This window comes from Trachypithecus francoisi, unplaced genomic scaffold (assembly GCF_009764315.1).
Source record: "Trachypithecus francoisi isolate TF-2019V2 unplaced genomic scaffold, Tfra_2.0 Lachesis_group13, whole genome shotgun sequence".
In the NCBI taxonomy this organism is placed as follows: Eukaryota; Metazoa; Chordata; class Mammalia; order Primates; family Cercopithecidae; genus Trachypithecus; species Trachypithecus francoisi.
This window is the reverse complement of record NW_022681458.1, coordinates 2392724-2412143: the sequence shown is the minus strand read 5'-3', so window position 1 is coordinate 2412143 and position 19420 is coordinate 2392724. Positions and strand designations below refer to the sequence as shown.

At 52.4% G+C, this 19420-nt stretch overlaps 1 protein-coding gene across 1 annotated transcript; it reads left to right on the top strand.

The window, feature by feature from the left end:
* The first annotated feature begins 14279 nt into the window (after window positions 1-14279).
* Window positions 14280-19203, top strand: LOC117095287. The gene is given in 5 exon segments (XM_033232083.1): window positions 14280-14312; window positions 14314-14487; window positions 14489-14738; window positions 14741-14788; window positions 19112-19203. Coding segments are annotated over 5 exon segments (597 nt in total).
* The last annotated feature ends 217 nt before the right edge of the window (window positions 19204-19420 follow it).

Genomic DNA, 19420 nt, shown 5'->3' with positions numbered 1-19420 from the left:
AGCTGTCTCCTACTGTGTTGGCCACGCCTTAAAGTCAGTGGTAGACGCAGTGGAGGTGAAGGTGGTCCATGACTCCAGTACAGCATGAAACGTGGCTTTCCTCTTTGGTTTCTGAAAACTGTGCACTATGGGGTGAGTAGTTACACAGAGGCTCTTGCTATTTTCCTTTGCTATTGTGGGCTCAGAAATGAGAATGAACAGGGTCCCAAACGGCACCTCTCTGTTGTCCCCTCCCTTTCTCCAGATCCCCCACAGGGCCTGCTCTGTGCCCAGAGGACTCCGGGTCTCCACCAGGAGAATTGGAGACCCTTTGGGGAGGATTGCGATGGTTTAAAGAGACTGCTGGGAAGGAGCCTGCCAGCTTCAGGGCTCAGGCGTCTTGTCCAAGATCTCAGAGGGTGTCACCAGCAGAGGGAACAAAACCAGGAGGTGGCACTTCTCCTGGTCACCCTCATCACAGGCTGCCTAACACAGGTGCCAGGGTCAGGCTGAGGGCCTAGAGTAGGTCCATCTCCCTCTGATTCCCTTCTCCTTCCCCACTTCCATGTTTAAGCGCCCCTGAAATTGCATGAGGCCCACATGGATAATTAGGGATAATCCCTCCATTTTAAGGCCAGCTCCTGAGCAACCTGCGTTCCCCTTTGCTATGCAACCCAACCTACTTCCAGGTTCAGGGATTGGGACGTGGACGTCTCTGGGGAGAGGCATTATTCTTCCCGCCACACAAGCACACACACCGGCAAAGGCAACATCATTCACTGTGATGGGTGCTATGGAAACGATAAGCATGGTGTCCTGACAAAGCCACAGACAGGACATCGGGAGGGGCTGTGTGACACTGACGTGAAGACCCAGTGACTAGCTTCTTTCCGGGGTGGCTACTCCAGCACGGAGACGTTCGGGAGAGGGAGATCCAGAGCCCCGGTTAGGAGTGTGGCTGTTATTCTAAGCACAGGTGGGGACCCCACACGGTTCAAGTAGGAGAGTCACTGGGTCTGGTGTTCATTTCTCTCTGGCTGTGGACAGGGAACAGATTGCTGGGGACAAAGGCTCAGTACGTGGTGCTGCAAAAGCTCATAACAAGTGGTAAGCTAGACCTGGTCAAAGGCCGGGAACAGCCTCCTGGAGAGAACGTGCATGAGTAGGAGTTAATGAACTGGAGAAGAGAGGATAGGAGTTCTTGGCAGCAGGGCTGGAAAATGAAAAGGGAGCAAGGCCTGTAGAATGCACGTAGGAGGTGTGAAGAAGGCATAAAAAAGGCACATAGAAGGTCTGAGGGAGGCATGAAGAAGGTGTGAAGAAGGGATGCAGAAGGTGTGAAGGAGGATGAAGAAGGCATGAAAAAGGCATGTAGAAGGCATGAAGGTGTGAGGAAGACGTGTAGAAGGTCTGAAGGAGGCATGAAGAAGACATGAAAAAGGCATGTATTAATAGAGGGTGTAAAGAAGGTGTGAAGGAGGGATGCAGAAGGTGTGAAGGAGGCATGTAGAAAGCATAAAGAAGATGTGAGGGAGACATGAAGAAGGCATGTAGAAGGTGTGGTGGAGGCATAAAGAAGGCATGTAGAAAGCATGAAGAAAGTGTGAAGAGGCATAAAGAAGCCATGTAGAAGTCATGTAGAAGTCTGAAGGAGGCATGAAGAAGGCATAAAAAAGCATGTATTAATAGAAGGCTGAAGAAGGTGTGAATGAGGCATGAAGAAGGCTTGTAGAAGGTGTGAATAAGGCAGGAAGGCATGTAGAAGGTGTGATGGAGGCACGAAGAAGGCATGTAGAAAACATGAAGAAGGTGTGGTGGGGGCATGAAGAAGGTATGTAGAAGGTGTGAAGGAGGCATGTAGAAGGTGTAATGAAGGCATGAATAAGGTATGTAGAAGGTGTAATGAAGGCATGAAGAAGGCATATAGAAGGTGTGATGAGGCATGAAGAAGGCATGTAGAAAGCATAATGAAGGTGTGAAGGAGGTATGAAGAAGGCATGTAGAATGTGTGAAGGAGGCATTAAGGAGGCATGAGGAAGGCATGTAGAAAGCATAAATAAGCTGTGGTGGAGGCATGATGAAGGTATGTAGAAGGCATGTAGAAGTCTGAAGGAGATGTGAAGAAGGCATACAAAAGCATGTACTAATAGAAGGCAGAAGGTATGAAGTAGGCATGAAGAAGGCATGAAGAAATCATGTAGAAGGTGGGGGAAGTCATGAAGAAGACATGTAGAAGGTGTGATGGAGGCATGAAGAAGGTATGTAGAAAGCATAAAGAAGGTGTGAAGGAGGCATGAAGAAGCCATGTAGAAGGCATGCGGAAGATGTGAAGAAGGCACCAGAAGGAAGGGCACACAGCAGGAATGGAGAGTGGGGGAGCACAGTGCCAAGGGAGGCTGGAGACCCCACAGGGCTGGCAGGACTGGTGCAGTGCAAGCTCATCACTTATCTGAATAGCAAGTGAATAGCAAGTGGAAGGGTTTCCAGGGGTCAAAGCCAACAGGATGGGACTGGCTTCTTGAGCAGGTCATGTGGTTGTGGCATGGGAAACTGCTGGTAGCAGTGTTAGGAGCAATAGCACTGCCAAGGTGAGGGAAGATGGGAGCTTGTGTTGAGGAGTGCGCAGTGGAGATGAAGAGAGATAGGCAAATGGGAGAAGAACAAATCAGGAGCGAAAGTGAGAGGATTCGGTGTTGGATTAGCTGTGGGAGGGTGTGTGGGGAGGGTGTGTGTTGAGGTTGACTCATGCCCCACCTGGCTCAGAGCACTGGACACCTGGACTGGGGCCCTAAAGGACTACATCGAAGGTGGGGGTGGAGGTGAAGTGGGGTGGCAGGGAATTCAGCTGGGGACATCAAGTTTGAGGTGCTTTTGTAACATTGAGTGGGGTTTGGGTAGTCGGGTCTGAAACTCACAGGAGACTGGACTAAATGTAGAACCTGGAGTACCATGCGTGTGGTGTTGATGGAAGCCACAGGGCTGAATGAGCTGCCCTGGGGAGGGAAGGCAGAGTGGGAGATGGAGATGGCCCAGGCTGGCCCTGGAGGAGCAGCTCCGCTGGTGGCCAAAGGCAGGGGGGCCAGCTTTGCCAGGGAGCCGAGGAGAGGCCTGGGGCAGGGCTTGGTATGAGCGTGGCTCTGGAGGACACGGGAGGACAGCACTTCCAGAAGGACGGCGTGGGCAGCAGGTTTGGAGATGAGGACTGGAAACACCTTTGACTCAGTAGCTTGGAGGCTCGAGGATGTCGGGGTCTCTCCATGGAGTTGTGAGGTGGACACTAGATTGGCATGAGGAGGAAGAGACTGGAGAGAGAGACCAGGAGCTCCTCTTTCCAGAGGTTTGGCCGTGAGGGAAAGTAGAGGGCCCAGATGTGCCTGGTGAGGAATGTGGGGGTGAAAAGAGGGTTTCATGTAAAAGCCAGGAGGAAAAGCCCATTGCAGAAAGTTGTAGAATCCTCAAAGTGAGAGGAGTGATTCGGCACAGAGACGTGAAGCTCGTGGCTTGCTGAGGCTGCCCGTTCCACTCCCAGACGGTTCAGGTCTTAGGCTTTCTTTACCTCAAGTAAGACAACAGCCACCCCCGCCCCTTCTCACCAGCGGTCCTGGTTTTCCACCACAAGAACAAGGGCAGGCCCCACGGGATAAGAGAAATCCCTTTTTCCCAGGATGCCAATACAAGATGCCCAACCATTCTTTAAAGGATGCCTTGTTTATCTTTTTTTTTTTTAAGTTTTTTTTTTTTTTTTTAACTGATGGAGCTTTAACTCATCAATGAATAACTGGAGGGACATTGGAGGAACATTCCAGCAACAGGCATGATTCTCCTTGTGGGGTCGACGAGCACATATTTGGTTTGTTGGTTCCAATTTTCCTGGTTCTGAATAAATTGTTGACTTTTGACACACCTAATAATTGATAGTCGGCACCCATTCCAAAGTTTCATAGCAAATAATTACGTTTCTAAAGCACTTCCCTGAAAAACTCCATATAGCGCTTGTGCCTGGACAAAACCCAAACCCTGAAAGGCTGGATGGACCAGCCAGACCCGTTTGGCCCAACAAGAGGACCCAAGGGGATTATTTGGGCTCGAGCGCAGTGCCGTGGATCTGCACCCCATGTTCTCTCACCAGCAAATTGTGGGGTGTCAGTGAGGGTGGAGGTCATCCAAGCTGATGCCCATTTACAGACGAGAAGTGTGGCTCGAGGTTAACTGCCCCCACCTGATCTGGAAATGGAGCCTGGTCCTTCCAGGGTCCCGAGAACCACATTCCTGTGAGTCTCACCTGTGTGTGGTTCCCTGCCCTGCGGGTCTCACCTGTGGTTCTCTAGCTTCTGAACCTGGAGTTAAACCACAGGAGGGCAGGTCTCGGCCACAGGGTTCCTGCTGACCTCTCAGTGCCTTGTCCTGTACAAGGCATGCTCCAAGAGCTCACTGAATATCGCTGGATGCGTGGAGAAACAAAGTTGGGGTGGGACGATTCCTGTGCATGCTTATTTTCCCTACAGCAGATGGAATATATTTCTAGAACCATCTGCTTAGAACAATCAATGTTTCCAATGACCCATAGCCAATGTGCCAAGAATTCCTTGGCTATTCCCTGATCTAATAAATTGGGACAAAATCAAGGGAACACCCCATAAGACAATCCTACCTACCCTTGCAGCTTTCCAGCACCATATCAAGGTCGCAGATTCATTTAAAGAATCCCAAAGGGCACGTGACCTCAATTTTTATAATTTCCTTACTGAAATTCAAGAGAAACTTCCTAGCTGTTCCCCATTATCCCTTTGTTGCTCAGAAAAGTTAAAGTTTAAATGGCAATTCTCTTTAGAATTTAATATCTGTTCCCAAACATTCTCGGTTTAATTGCTAACTGATTCTTTAGAAAATTGAATCGCTATATTACATTGTTTTTATGCACCAATGGCCTGGGAAATGTTGGCAGCGGTCCTGACAAAGATAACGATGTCTGTGTATCAAGCTGTGATTGCTTTATTAGAAAAGTTCCTAGCAAAGGTTTTTCTTGTTTTTAATTTTTGCTGCTTTTAATTTTTATACCCAAGCGTTGATTTGGATCAGTACATGTTAAAACCAGGATTTTAGTATTTAAGATTCTCTCCACCTTCCTTTAGAGCTGTTGCCACTTATCTTCTAAAATGCTTAAGGAGCATGGCCAAAGACTGAGGTGGATTTGTGGTCAAAAGAGCATTGAAGTGGCTCAGAGACCCAGCCCCCAGCCCCATGTGTCCCATAGGGAGTCTCAGCCTGGGAGAGGCTGCCTCCCACCCTGGGACACTTCAGGTCCCAGCTGTAGAATGAAGGGATGACACGTGAGGACTGTCAGCACTTTCAGTCCAGGATTCTACCTTGGTGAACCATTCGTCACTTCCAGGAGAAAACACCTGCGGATGCCACTCCAAAGGGCTAAGAGGAAGCAGCGCACAATAGACCGGGCTGGCCACTTAGATACTCAGTGAATGCGAGGAACTGGCTTGTTCTTCTGCCTCAAGACAAACGTGATGTCACTTTCCAAGTTAAAACACCTCTCCTGGCTGCCCGACGTCAGCAGGTGCGACGCTCTGCAGGGTGGTGCACTGAGCAAATGGCACCGAGTCCCCACCTTCTCTTGCAATGCCACTGGGGCTCCTGCCCTCAAGAGGCTGAGTTGCCCACCTCCCCTGCCCCACACCTCCTGGAAATGGGCTGAACCTGTCCCTTACTCGACCCACAGAATGCAGAGAAGTGAGGCGTGCCAGTTCCGAGTGCAGGCGCCCAGGGCCTTGCAGCCCCACCGTGAGGACGAGCCGGGGTGAGCCTTCTGGAGATGAGAGGTCATCTGGAGAGGGGGAGCCACCCTAGACAGCTACCAACCAGAGGACCCCGCCAGGCTCAGTGAGAGCCCAGCAGAGATGAGCGGACTCCGCTGTAGATCAGCGGAACTGTTGGGCTCCGGAGGATGTGCGAGAAGTGACTCACGGTTGTTGTCTGAACCCACCGGGCTCCGGAGGCGTGTGCCACCCAGCACTAGCTCACCAACACACTGGGTGCCACACACTCCACTACTAGCTCCAGCTTCTGGTTTCTTCTCCTGCCAAACGTTTCCCACCTCCCACTCCCCAGAGTCAAATCCTACCCTCTGGGCAAGCTCTGCTCCTAGGAGCCCCCGTTCTCTGTGCTGCGCCTCTCCCTTCTCAAGATGTCCCCTCTCTGACGTCCCCTCCCAGGTCTGCTTTCAAATCTGTTCTCATTCTCCAGGAGACTCCTCGTGTCACCTCCTCGTAGAAGGCCTCCCTTTCTGTCCAGCAGAACTGGCCAGCCCCTCGCACTGCTGTTGTCTCCTGCTCACAGAGAGAAGACTGTTCGACTCTGCACCGGTCCTGATTTCCGTATTTGCAGGCCATCCTCTCTAGGCTGCAGTCTGGAGGGGAGGAACCACTTTGTACTCACTGTTACATCCCTCTGATGTTGTGGGGCATTCAGCAGCTGCTCAGAGCCTGGGGACTGTGGGACTCCTGGATAGTGCTGGAGGCCCAAGGTTCCTCGGCAGTGATTCTTACAGGCTCTCCGGGGTCCCGAGGACCCTCTTTCGAGGTGGCTGAGTGGCTGATGCAGGGCAGGAAGGCTGACCCAGGAAGGACATCGGGGCTCTCGATGGCTTCTCTGAGGTTTCGTAGCTGCATCACTCACTTCTCTGGGCCTCCGCAGCGATCGGGGTCACCCAGTACCCACCCTACGGTTCTCCATCCATCTTTTCACTCCAGCCATTGCTGCAGCAGCCACCTGTGCACAGGGGACCTGATAGCCCCTCCTGTCATCAGTACGTCACAGCTCCCTTATGGGGGTTCTTCCCTGCTGTGGATGCCCCCGCAGCCACGCAGCCATCTTCACACACCCCGCCCAAGTGGGCTGGCGCCACCCTTACCCAGTGGGGTCCTGGAGCCAAAGGATAAACGAGCTTTTTGCCCCACTGTGGCCTGCAGCGCTGACCCTGGGACTTGTTTTCCCTCCTCCCTTGTTTTAATTTTCTCAGTGCCCTGGGGTTGCTTCCGCAAATAGACAACTTCCTCCAAAGCTCTGTCTCCAGGACCCGGGGTTACCAAACACTGTGTCCAAGATGGCTGCTGAGGCCTCAGAGCCGGAGGAGGCCCAGGTGCAGAGCACACAGTACCTGTGCTCTGGGGCCAGGTGCAAGGGATTCAGGTCCTGGCTTGCTCACCTCTGGGCAGGCCTGACTTCCTGAGCCTCGGTTTCCTCCTCTCCAAGGTGGGGACAGCTCCTGTCTGATGTGAGTCCCTGACTGCAAGCGTCCAGCTCTCTGTGCCACTGCAGCACTACCTCTGGGTTCTGGGGATCCTGGGATGGGGGCTGTCCTGCTCCTTGTCATTGTCCTGCCCCCAGCACAGTGTCTGCACAGAATCAGCCTTCACACATCAACAAGGGTGGAGTGAGGCCAGGGATGCGGTTGCTCCTGCTGGCCTCTGAGCACAGTCCTGGCTGAGAGTGGGGCCTGAGTCACACAGTGACCACTGTGTCCTGGCCTCATGCTCTGAGGTCTCCATGTCTAGGCAGCAGTGTTTCGGCTCTCAGGATCCAACTACCAATGACCTTTCTGGGTTTCCATTCTCCTGGCAACAGGAGCCATCATGCTGTACTGGAATCTGCCACCTGCCGTGAACAGGGCGGAGGTAGGAGAGGTGCACATAGATGCTCTCCCTCCCTCCGCTGCCCCACAAACTCTAACCTTCTGGAAAATTGAAAAGAGAGAAATTTTTCTTTCCTTTTCTTTTTTTAACCTAACTTGCTCCATGACTGACTTAAATAAAAGGAGGATGAGGGCTGCCTGTCACAGGGAGGCTCCTGGGATGAGCCGGGATGGGTGAGCCTCCGATGGGAGGAGGGAGAAGACGCTGGGGTCACCTGGTGTTCCTCAGAGTAGCCACCTGGAGGGAGGGTCTCCCGGGCTCTTAGTCACATCTGTGGCCCCCTCTGGAAACACTTAACTTCTTTTTACAAACTGGGAATGTCCACTGAACTGGTGTTGTCTGTTGGAATTGTAACATCCACTCCCAAGCACTTCTCAAACCATTATCTTTTGTTTAAGGAAGATTCTCTTCATCCAATATGCTTTGTAAAAACAATGAGGTAAGGTATACATAACATTTTACCACCTTTACCATTTTCAAGTGGACTCTTCAGTGGCATTAAGCACGTTCACATCCCTGTACAACCGCCACCCCATCCAGCTCCAGAACTTTCCCTTCTTCCCAAACTGAGACTGCATCATGAAATGCCCCCTCCCCATTCCCTCCTGGCAGCCTCCATTCTATTTTCTGTCTCTGGAGATCTGGCTCCTCGAGGGACCTCCTACAAGTGGAATCACCCAATATTTGTCCTCTCGGGTCTGGCCTCTCGCACTTGGCATCATGTCCTCAAGGTTTATCCACAGCGTGGCAGGCGTCGGAATCTGCTTCCTCCTAGAGGCAGAGGGCTAGTCCATGGTGTGGATGGATCGCATTTAGCTCATCCATTCACCTGGTTGCGTCCACCTTTTAGCACTTGAGAATGATGTGCTGTGAATAGGTGAACAGGGGTGTGCAAATGTCTGAGTCTCAGCTTTGAGAACGATGTGCTGTGAACAGGGATGTGCAAATGTCTGAGTCTCAGCTTTGAGAATGATGTGCTGTGAACGTGGTGTGCAAACATCTGTCTGAGTCTCAGCTTTCAGGCATTGTGGGTCTATACCCAGAAGTGGAATTGCTGGATCATAGGGTAATCCCATGTTTAATTTTTGGAGGACCTGCCACATGGTTCCCCACAGCCGAGATGTGTGTGCGTGTGTGTTTAATTAGAGAAAGAAGCTGTGAATATGTGTCATCTGGGGAATCATATCAGCGTGTGCACTAAGCATGTGCGTCCCTGAGTAGTTTTAATGTGAAAACAGTTACATGTATTTTCTTCCCTCAGCTTGTGAAGAGCAGCTGCTGATTTCTCAAGGTGAGGACATTTGCCATCCGATATTATAAGTGGAGTCTGAGGAAAGCCTGTGGACAGGAAGTGGATCTGGGGATGGGGATGCTGGGCATGTGGCCTCTTTTCGAGAAGCCCCAACCTTTTAAACATCAACATCATGTTTAAGTAATAATTCGCCGGGAAAAAAAGTCAGAAGGTGTGAAAAGGATCCAATGGGAAGAAGCCTCTTTCTCCCAGCCCCATCCAGTCACCCAGACACCTCCCTTCCCAGAGGCATCCGGCAGTACCAGCCTCTTTCGCCCCTTCCAGATCCATCTAAGCAGGTGCAATCGAGAATGGACATACTTTTCCTTCCTTCACTTTCTTTTTTTAAACCACATATACAATACTCTATAATATACCTGGCTCGAAACTTTCACAGTGAACTTGGAAGATTTGTTTATATCAGTTCATAAAGAGCTGCCCCGTACTAAGAGTTGCATAGCACTCCATCATCTGTCAATCATTTTAGAGGAAAAATATTCTTTAAATATGGTGTTTCTGATCGTAATGAGGACCGAGGCTCTAGTTGCCTGACGCTTGGAGAAAGCAACTGAATAGCTCAAAAGCAGCTGCTGGGAAGGCTTTTCTTGGGAAAATTGTCTTGAAATGTAGCTTTGAAAACCTTTTTATTGACATATTTATTTTTATTGGAATATAATTTAATGCAGAAAAAAATGCATGCATCATAAGTGTATAGTTTGCTGAACTTTTATAGCCTGAACATCTGTGAAGGCAACATTCCCATATGAAAAGGGGCGTGATCAGCACCCCAAAGCTAGATATTTTGGGAGGATTCTCTGGCCTGATTGATGTCTGAAACATTGAAACTTCAGCCCCAAGCCAGGCTTGTTTGGTTCCTGAGGCATTTGGGGAGCCAAGGATCAACTGATCTGCGGTCTCCCCCAGATAGAACTGGGATGCTGGCCTCCAGGAGGAAACGGGCCCTGGTGTCTGGGTCCCACCCTCTCCCAAGAGCTGCTCTGGAATTTCCTAGCTGTGTGGTCTCAAGAACATTACTTAGCGATGCTGGGCCTCTGTTTTCTCATCTATAACATGGGAGTAACCATGGGTGGCAGGGCGCCGAGCCCCCGCTAGTATCTCCCTGAAGGAGACATCACACGGTCCTCCCTGTCAAAGTCAGGCTTCTAACGAAGCCCTCCTCAGGGTCATCTTGAACAAGCCCAAGGACAGAAGCGGATGCCCGAAGAAGCTCTTAGAAGGGTCTGTAACCCAGAGGTCTCTGCCTTCTGAATCCCTCCCCCAGTTCTGATGCCAGTGTTGGGCAGGGATTTCTCATCCCTGCAGGGCTGTGAGCAGAAGGCGGAGGGGCACCTGTGGTTATGAAGCATGGTCAGGGCTGATCTGGGCTGACCTTAGTTGTCCAGGGCAGGTCTTGTCTGCTGTATCGCTGTCCCCTGGCTGGCCCCCACTGTGGGCGTGGCCCCAGATCTCAGGACCCCCTGCCTAACCCAGACCTCTGGCCTGTTGGCACCACACCCTGGCTGTCTCCAGCTGGCGCCTCCCTGCTGCAAGCGTGGTGTCCACCCACTTCACTCTCACCCTGCCCCTCGTCTGCTGCCCTCATGCCCTGCCCCTCTAGGCTCCAGAAATCAGCTTTTCAGCCTTTTTTTTTTTTTTCCTGGGAGGACTCAGGGTGAGCTAGAATTCCCCAGAGATTAGTTAAAAAAAAAAAAACATCAAAGTGCACTTTGTGCTCTGGTCAACATCTGGCTGTGCAGCTGCTGTCAGCCTGACGTTGCCAAACAACTGGGGGCTTGACTTGGAAAGCGCTGCGGGGTAAGCGCTGCCAGGCCTGGGCTGTGCTCAGAGCAGAGGGGATCCAGAGTCAGCATGTGGGGGCGTTTCCCTGGGCAGGGAGACCCTCTGTGGCCCTCCTGCATGGCTCTTGGTACTGGGTACAGGGGCTGGGGTAAGGGGCCCCCAGGACTGAGATGCTCAGATAAATTGGAGTTGGGGGAGATGGTGCACATGTTGGGATCAGAGCTAGAGGAAGGATGACCCGGACACCAGGATGTGGTGGGCAGGACTCTCCCCACCCTCGTGAAAGCCTCTGGCCAACCTTCCCCAAGCTCCTCATGGTAGGAAACAGGAAGAGCCAGGGACCCTTTTGGAAACCCAATAGAAGAGCAAAAATCCTGAGTGAGTGAGGCCCCCCTTGCTTCCACATTAGAGGGGCAGTGGTGGGACAGCAGGGCTCTGGGCGGGACAAGGACCCTGATGTGGCTGAAGCGTCTGGATGCCGATGGCAAAGCTCTAAGTGCCCAGGAGAGTGAGGTGGACAGGGCCCCAGCCCAGTAATGACCTGGAGCCAATCACTCAAGCTCTTGGAGTCCATTGTCACACAACACAGGCTGACAATACCTTTAGGTGGGTGAGGGTGAGCTGTGCAAATGTCCATGGAAGGGCTGTGGCATCTGCCACACCATGCAATTGTTGAATGTCACAGTGTTAACTGGGGCCACTGAGCAACCAGTACCGAGCCCCTGCATCCCAGAGGGCTGCTCTGAGAGGACGGTGTGCCCCATAGTGGGCAGGGCGGCCCCATGCTGCAAGGACGCTCAGCCAGAGCCACGCCGGTGCATCCAGCAGCCCACATCTCTGTGTCGTGCCGCTGCTGCTCTCTCTGGCACCAGCGCCACATTGTATGGGAGAAGCAAATCGCCTCCACTTTCTCTGGTTTTGTCTGGCCTGGGATGATAAAGCAAAAATCTGACTTTCAACTCGCTAGAGGCGACTGGAAGCCTGCTCTGGGTTGGGGAGGTTCTCAGCTTATCTTAGCACAGGGGACTTGGCATCCACAGGAGGTAGGGGAACTGGGCTGCCTGCCACCCCTGTGCCCCGATTCTATTGCTGCGTGACAAACCATGCCAGACCTCAGTGACTGGAAACAGAGGCAGCTCGCTTTTCCTCGTGAACCTGAAGTTTGGGCAGAGCGTGAAGAGGGCAGCTCACCTCTGTTGCACTCAGTGCGGGTGACGTGGAGGCTAGAGGCCAGGATGGCTGGAGACCCAGTCACTCACAGGTCTGGGGTTTGATCCCAGCTGCTAGCCAAGGCCTTCTCTGGAGCTTCACTGGGGAATCTGCATCACTCTCCGTGCAGCCTGGGCTTCCTCCCAACATGGCGGCCAAGTTCCCATGCTGAGCCTCCTGCAGGAGAGCTGCGAGTGGAAGCCACATGACCTTTTATGCCCCAGCCTTCCTAATTACACACAGTCATTTCCAGCCTGTTCTACACTGAGACAGTCACAATGGCTGCCCCAAGCTTAAAGGGAGGGGACACGGATTCCACCCCTTGGTGCGGGGAATACAGAAAGTTACTGAAAAAACAGGTGGCATCAAAAATACTGCTGTGGTTATTTTTGAAAATACCTTCTGCCCCGTTTCCCCAGGTCACTCACCCAGTGGCCATGAGCTGCCCTGGAGGCACATGAACTCGCAGGTGCTTCAGCTGGGAAAAGTAGCTCTGGTGGCCCAAGGTGCATGCTGTGGGGTATTCTCAGCAAAAGCACAGGGAAGTTGGGGAAGGGGCTCAGAGTCTCAGAGTCCTGTGCTCTGCAAGGCGTTCTCTGGAAGAGTTGGAACCCCTCACAGGGGGCTCTGGGCAGAGCACTGACGGCATCTGCTATGGGGTAATCACACTCGATACAAATGGATCAGAATGATCAATTAGCAATTGTCCTGCCCCTTGTCTCTTGTGATCACAGGCAGGGAAGGGTGAGCCCGGTGTCTCCGTGCTTCAGGGAAAGTTGGTGAAGGAAAATACAAACTCAAGAACGGCCAGAGCCGCGTTTCTCAAAGGGAGCCAGCCCCGCCCAGTGTGCCCACTCCGAATCCAGATCTCTGACCTCCAAGTCCAAGGCGCAGCCGCCTGCCTTGCCTCATGCCACCCTCTGTCCCCCGCTTGGCTTTGGTCCTGCAGGGGTTGGAAATCCACCATTCTGTGTACACTCTGGTCCTCATGCACGTAAGGTGAGGATGTCTGATTATCCACTGAACACCTTGTTTAAATAAAGTTTTGCTAATAGCTATGTAGGTATACTGAAAGATCTTTATTGAGCCACTAAGACTGGTGTTTGGGTGTAGAGACTGGGGAAGCAACAGGAAAGATTCTTTTCTAAGGATGAGGAAGGGATTCCTGGAAGGTCGCTTGAGAGAGCTCCAGATTGTCCTCCTTGGAGCTGCAGCAGGAAGCGGGTGTTATATCTGTGTTGTGTCTGCGTTATGGGATAGATTTTTCTACTGTAAAATGAGCGTGAAGAGGGCACGCTCTTCACGTGCCCTCCACTGTCCCTGAGAGCTGTGAGCACAGAGACGGCACCAAAGGCAGGAAGAGAACTCACTGGAGGTCCCAGGGGAGCAGGGAAAGAGCCAGGTGCCACCCAGAGGCTACACACACCCCGTGCTCTGCAAGGCGTTCTCTGAAAGAGTTGGGCCTCCTCCAGCTCCACTAGCATCATGGAGGCTGCCAAGCTGCCTCAGTTTCCCCAGTGCAGCTGTGACATGGGCCTGAAGGGACATGGAGAGAGGCAGCCGATGCCTCCATGCTGGCTGTGTCACCTGTGCTGAGTGGTGATCAGGGGCCCCGCCCCCACCCAGTCACATTAACTTAGGTGAAAACCTCCAGGTGACACCTCCAGGGGCCACTAGGCTCTCTCAGGTCCCTGGACCGAGGCTGCGACCTACACAGACAGATTCTGCCTATTTTTCCTTGAGGGTCATGATGGTCTCCTCCTGGGCCATCTCAGAGTCTTCACTGGAGAAGAAGTTCCCATCTATACATGGAGACACGGCTCACTTCACTCCAGACTTCCATCTCCTTGGAGAAGTGGGAAGGATCTCAGAGGTAGGAGAAAGGCCCTGAAATCCCAGCACAGGTCCCCGGGCTATGAAGCGTAAGAGGAGCAGAGCTGGGAGCCTGGACTCTGAGGCCTTGTGAGGTCCCCATGTCATCGCCCAGCCAGACACACGAGCAACCCACCAAGGGACGGGTGGATGTGGCCTCGGAATTCAGAGTTCCTGTTTGCAGAAACGAAATGTTTATTTCATGGTGCAGCTGTTGGTAGAAAATGAGGTAAATCTCTCATCGCTCAGATTTCCAGAAATTGAGATTTTCCCTAAGTACCCCTGGCCTTGAGCTATGCCGTCACTGCCTGGGGCTGTATGCTGCTGGGAGCCAGGGCCTTGTAAGACCCAGACCCTCCTCCCTCTCTCCCATATTAGTCAAGGTTCTCCAGAGAAAGGGAGTTAGAGATGCATTGCTATAAGAAATGGAACGGGCTCGCATGATTACGGAGGCTGAGGAGGTCCAACACCCTGTCATCTGCAAGCTGGAAAGTCAGGAGAACCTGTGCTGCCGCCCTAGCCAGAGCCTGGAGGCCCAAGAACCAGACACGCCGACGACAGCACAGTTCCAGCCTGACAGCAAGAGAAGGTCAGTGTTCCAGCTCCAGCAGGCAGGCAGAGGGAACCCTCCAGAGGGTTCTCTCTCCACCTTTGTGTTCTACTCAGGTCTTCAATGGGTTGGATGAGGCCCACCAACATTGCAAGGGTGTCTGCTTCACTGAACCCACCGTTGCACCTGCTTCTCTTGGGTGCTGTCCGATTGCAGAGACGCTGTGCCTTTGAGAGCTCCTTCCCCGCCGGGTGCACTGGTGCTAGGATGTCTGCCCTGGTCCAGCCCTGCACCCCTGAGGAGCAGGCTTTTACTCTGGGTTCCATCAACAAGGTTATTGGCCCCCACACTAAGCCGAGACTTTCACCTTGGCATTCACTAGGCGTAAGTAATAATTTGAGTTCTGTGTCTTTTATTCTTTATCTCGTGTCCAACTGGTTCTGAACCTGCGTGGGGAAGAGGTGCTGTTAGTATTAAGCCCTCTCAAAGACCCTCAGTTCCTGGAGTGAGGAACTTTGAGAAATAAGAGAAGGCGATGGGGTGAGGGCAGGACACAGTGAGAGGGCTCCATTGGGCAGGATGTGTGGCTTTGGGCCTTTCGGCTTAGATTCCAAACAGCACGCTTGACCTTGAGGTCTGCAATGTTTCTCTTGGGTGAGGCTTGGACCCCTGTGGCCTGGGCATGAGACCTTAAGCTCAGGCCATGCCATGCCATGCCTGACCTTGACCTTGCTGACCAAGGCTTCAACTACAGGTGAGGGGTGTTCCAGAGAAGCAGGAAGTGTGCAGCAGGCACTGACCAAAGATGTGTTGGCCTCTGCAGAGGGACAAGGGGCCAGGCTGGGCCTTAAGGAAGACTTGACGTGTGCCTGTCCTGGTGACCTTGCTCCAGCAGCCACCCTATCAGGGCCCCTGCAGGCAGATGGAGCCCAGCAGTGTGGAGTCCTTTTTTCAGAGGCAGGTGTGGCTAAGGCTAGCGTTTGGTTAAAGAGGATGAAGGCTCTGCGGTACAGGCCTTTTAAACCTTAGGAGGATGTATATCAGTCTGTTTTCACACTGCTAGTGAAGACTTACCCGAGACTGGGTAGTTTATAAAGGAAAGAGGTTTAATGGACTCACAGTTCCACATGGCTGGGGAGGCCTCACAATCATGGCAGAAAGTGAATGAGGAGCAGAGTCACATCTGACACGGCAGCAGGCAAGAGAGGTTGTGTAGGGGAACTCCCCTTTATAAAATCATCAGGTCTCAAGAGACTCACTCACTACCATGAGAACAGTATGGGGGACACTGCCCCCCACCATTCAGTTATCTCCACCTGGCTCCACCCTGGACACCTGGGGATTATTACAATTCAAGGTGAGATTTGGGTGGGGACCCAGCCAAACCATGTCAGTGGAAAAAGCCTATTTGCTGCTTTTACTAAAGTTCTTCCTTGAGGTCTGTGGGCAGAGGTTTCACCCCGAGGCAGCTGCTCTTTTGTGCCTTAGAGAACCAGGAAAGTGCAGGACGCAGGTGATCGTGTCAGGACAGGAGGCAGAGCAGACTGGCTGCCCTGCACAGCTTTCCGCACTCCAGCCTGGGAGGGCTGTGCACAGGGGGACTTCAACGCCTGTGCTTTGTCTCCAAGCTCTGGATAATGCCCAGAGGGCAACTCCCAAGTTTGTTCTGGACTTGTTAATTGCAGAAGCTCCAACCAGAGTCTGAATCTGTGGATTTTAGAGATCTAAAAAGTGGCTTCCTCCACAGGAGGGTGGAAGGTTCTAAATGACACAGATAAGGAATCAAGGCCTCTCTATGAGGGGGTGGAGGGCTTCCCCTCTGCACTGAACGGTCCTGATCTGTTGCAATACAACCAGGTCCTGGATGCACAATGAAAAATACTTTTCAAACATTGCTGGAGTTGCAATAAAGTGAGTGAATGTCTAAAGAAAAGAGAAAAACAAACAGTGAGTTGAGACGAGAAAGGTAAGAAAACTGTGGTTGTCCTGTGGAAACGCTGCAGGAGCCCTGGGCGTAAGAAATGAAGTTTTAGGCCTGCAGTTCCAGTGTCAAACCAGGACTCAGAGGGGACTACAGCATGGGCAGTGCCCGAGGCCCCGGGAGAGCCCGATGGGAAGCCTCTTTGAGAGGTGGACGTGTGACTTAAGGCCTCTGGTTTCCTGCAGACTCACTTCAGTCAAAGCTGAACTCATAATCACAAACCACAAAGCACGCAAAGAAATCACCTAAAATGAGTTGGCGTCTGTATAAAGGAAAAGAAAAAGCAGAGAATCCAGTAGATATGCACCCTCCAGCATGTAAGAAATCAGCATCACCAGGTATACAATGTAAAACAACTACCTGTGCAATACCCAGGAAGTCAAAGAAAAGAAAGGAAAAGAAAAGAAAGCCACAGAGGCCATCGGAAGTACCCGTGCAGAGAGGAAAGGGTGCCATGCGGAACACGGCCTGAGGCCCTGGGGTTCTGGAGTCAAGTGTCGGTTCACCGCCCAGGCCTCCGCAGGGCCAAGTCTGTGTCTTAGCTCCAGGCATTCCCTCCTCTGTTCCCTGGACACCGGGCACTTGGAAGTGCCCACTTTGGACCTGGCATAACCCACATTGTGGGAAACGTCTGCTGGGCCTGCCTTCTGCACTGGCACCTTCACCTTGCTGGGGTCCGGGGCGTTTGTGCCTGCTGGGTGGCACCTCCGGGATAGGACTGGAGGGTGCCCACTACCCCTCACTGGCCCGTCTTTGATGCAGTCACCCAGCCATTGTCGCCTGCCAGCATCACTGACTCGGTGAGTGGATCCGACAACAGCTTCCCCATGCTGTGGATTCCTTCTAGTCCCCGGCACACTTGGTCCATCTAGGTGAAGTCAAGGAGCTCTGGCTCCAAGTTGGATTTGGGAGAGGCTTGGTTCCCATTCATAGGGATTTGGTACCTGCTGCCCCTTCACAGGACATCCCACCGGCTCTCATCTGCTCCTCGGCCATGTCATCAGCCTCCCCCTCGGTGGGGGACATTTCTGAGCTCCTCCCCAAGATCTGTAGGCAGCTCCTCACGGACGACACTGCAGAGTCTCCCACCTCCCAGCCACCCCGGAAACGAGCTCGCAGGGCTCTGCGATGATGCTGGGAAGTTTGGGCTGGTTCTGATTGAGGGGGGGGATAAGGCGGGGGCTGGTGTGAGTGAGGGGTGGGGTGAGGCGGGGGCTGGTTGTGAGTGAGGGGTGGGGTGAGCGGGGGCTGGTTGTGAGTGAGGGGTGGGGTGAGGCGGGGGCTGGTCTGATTGAGGGGGGGATGAGGTGGGGGCTGGTTCTGAGTGGGGGGTGAGGCGGGGGCTGGTCTGAGTGAGGGGTGGGGTGAGGCGGGGGCTGGTTGTGAGTGAGGGGTGGGGTGAGGCGGGGCTGGTTGTGAGTGAGGGGGGGGTGAGGCGGGGGCTGGTTCTGAGTGAGGGGTGGGGTGAGGCGGGGGCTGGTTGTGAGTGAGGGGTGGAGTGAGGCGGGGGCTGGTTGTGAGTGAGGGGTGGGGTGAGGCGGGGGCTGGTTGTGAGTGAGGGGTGGGGTGAGGCGGGGGCTGGTTGTGAGTGAGGGGTGGGGTGAGGCGGGGGCTGGTTGTGAGTGAGGGGTGGGGTGAGGCGGGGGCTGGTTCTGATTGGGGGGGATGAGGCGGCGGCTGGTTGTGAGTGAGGGGTGGGGTGAGGCGGGGGCTGGTTGTGAGTGAGGGGTGTGGTGAGGCGGGGGCTGGTTGTGAGTGAGAGTGGGTAAGGCGGGGAGCAGGGAGCCAGGTGAGGGGCTTTGGGTGGTGCATTCACAGTAGAGTCGTGAATTCCGTGGCCTTGCCCTGGCCCTGGCCCTGGCCCTGGAGAGTGAAGGCAGCCTGTGGCATTTTCTCCGGAGTGAACGTTCTCAGCTCTCCATTTATTGGCTTGATCACCAAGGAGAAAACATTCTGAGTTTCTTCTGGGCCAGTTTTATCACTCATCTGCAGGAAGCTCTGAATGGTGCTTTTTGCTCTTTTTTCTTTGTGGTTACTGGAGCTGTGAAGAGGAGCCGCTCTACATAGTTTTTGCTTCTCACTAAATACCATGAGTAGGGTGACTACTGTAATAGAAACATACACAAGAAATTATAACTAGGGCTATTGACTGTTTTAAAATCAAAGCAACATTAGTTAACATTTCTCAAATTTTCGTTTTGCGGATTATAAAATTAATGTATACTTTTTGTAGAAAGTTTGGAAAGTATAGACAATGTAGAAGAAGCTGGAAAATATCACTTATGACGCGCCCTCCCCTCCACCCCACATCCAAGCAGGAAGTCCCATTAACCTTTGATCTCTGTCCTTCCTGCACATTCCTGCAGCGTAAGTGGGGTCTTTTCTTTCCGTAGTTGAGTTTGTGATGCAAATGCATTTGGATCATGCTTTTTACTTTCTTTTTCTTAACAGGATAGGGTTTTTTTACCCTCATGTCACTAAAATCCTCCCTCCATGATTGTTTAAAACGGGTTTGTGAGTTCTTGTTATGGATGGATTACTTATTCAACAATTCCCTAAATAAAGGGATCATCTAATTATGTTCAGTTTTTCACTATTATGAATCTTACGGTGGTAAGTATCTTTTAAAATACATTTTGGTGTTTTTATTCCCTCACAGGTTCTCGAGATTTGGAAATAATTTTTAAATAAAAACAATGTGAAATATATTTTAGTTTGCATTTCAGATTCTTTCCTGAAGTTGGACAGTTTGGTCATGTTCAAGCCTCTGAATTTTTCCTTAGAATTGTCTTCTGGAAATCATGCCACAGTAATTTAATTCTCCCTGGCTGCACGTGTGAGGGCCTCTTGCCCTCCTGGGCACGGAGGAGTTAGCATGTTTGGTCGCCATTTTGGTCATAGTAAGTTGACAGCTGAGTTTTTCCTAGATCTTTCCAAGTAGACCAGCATGACTATGGCAGAGGGCCTGGAGGTCCCAGCCCGACAGGTCAGTCCGAGGGGCCCTTGCCTGGGCGCCCCGCACCTTCCCCTGGACC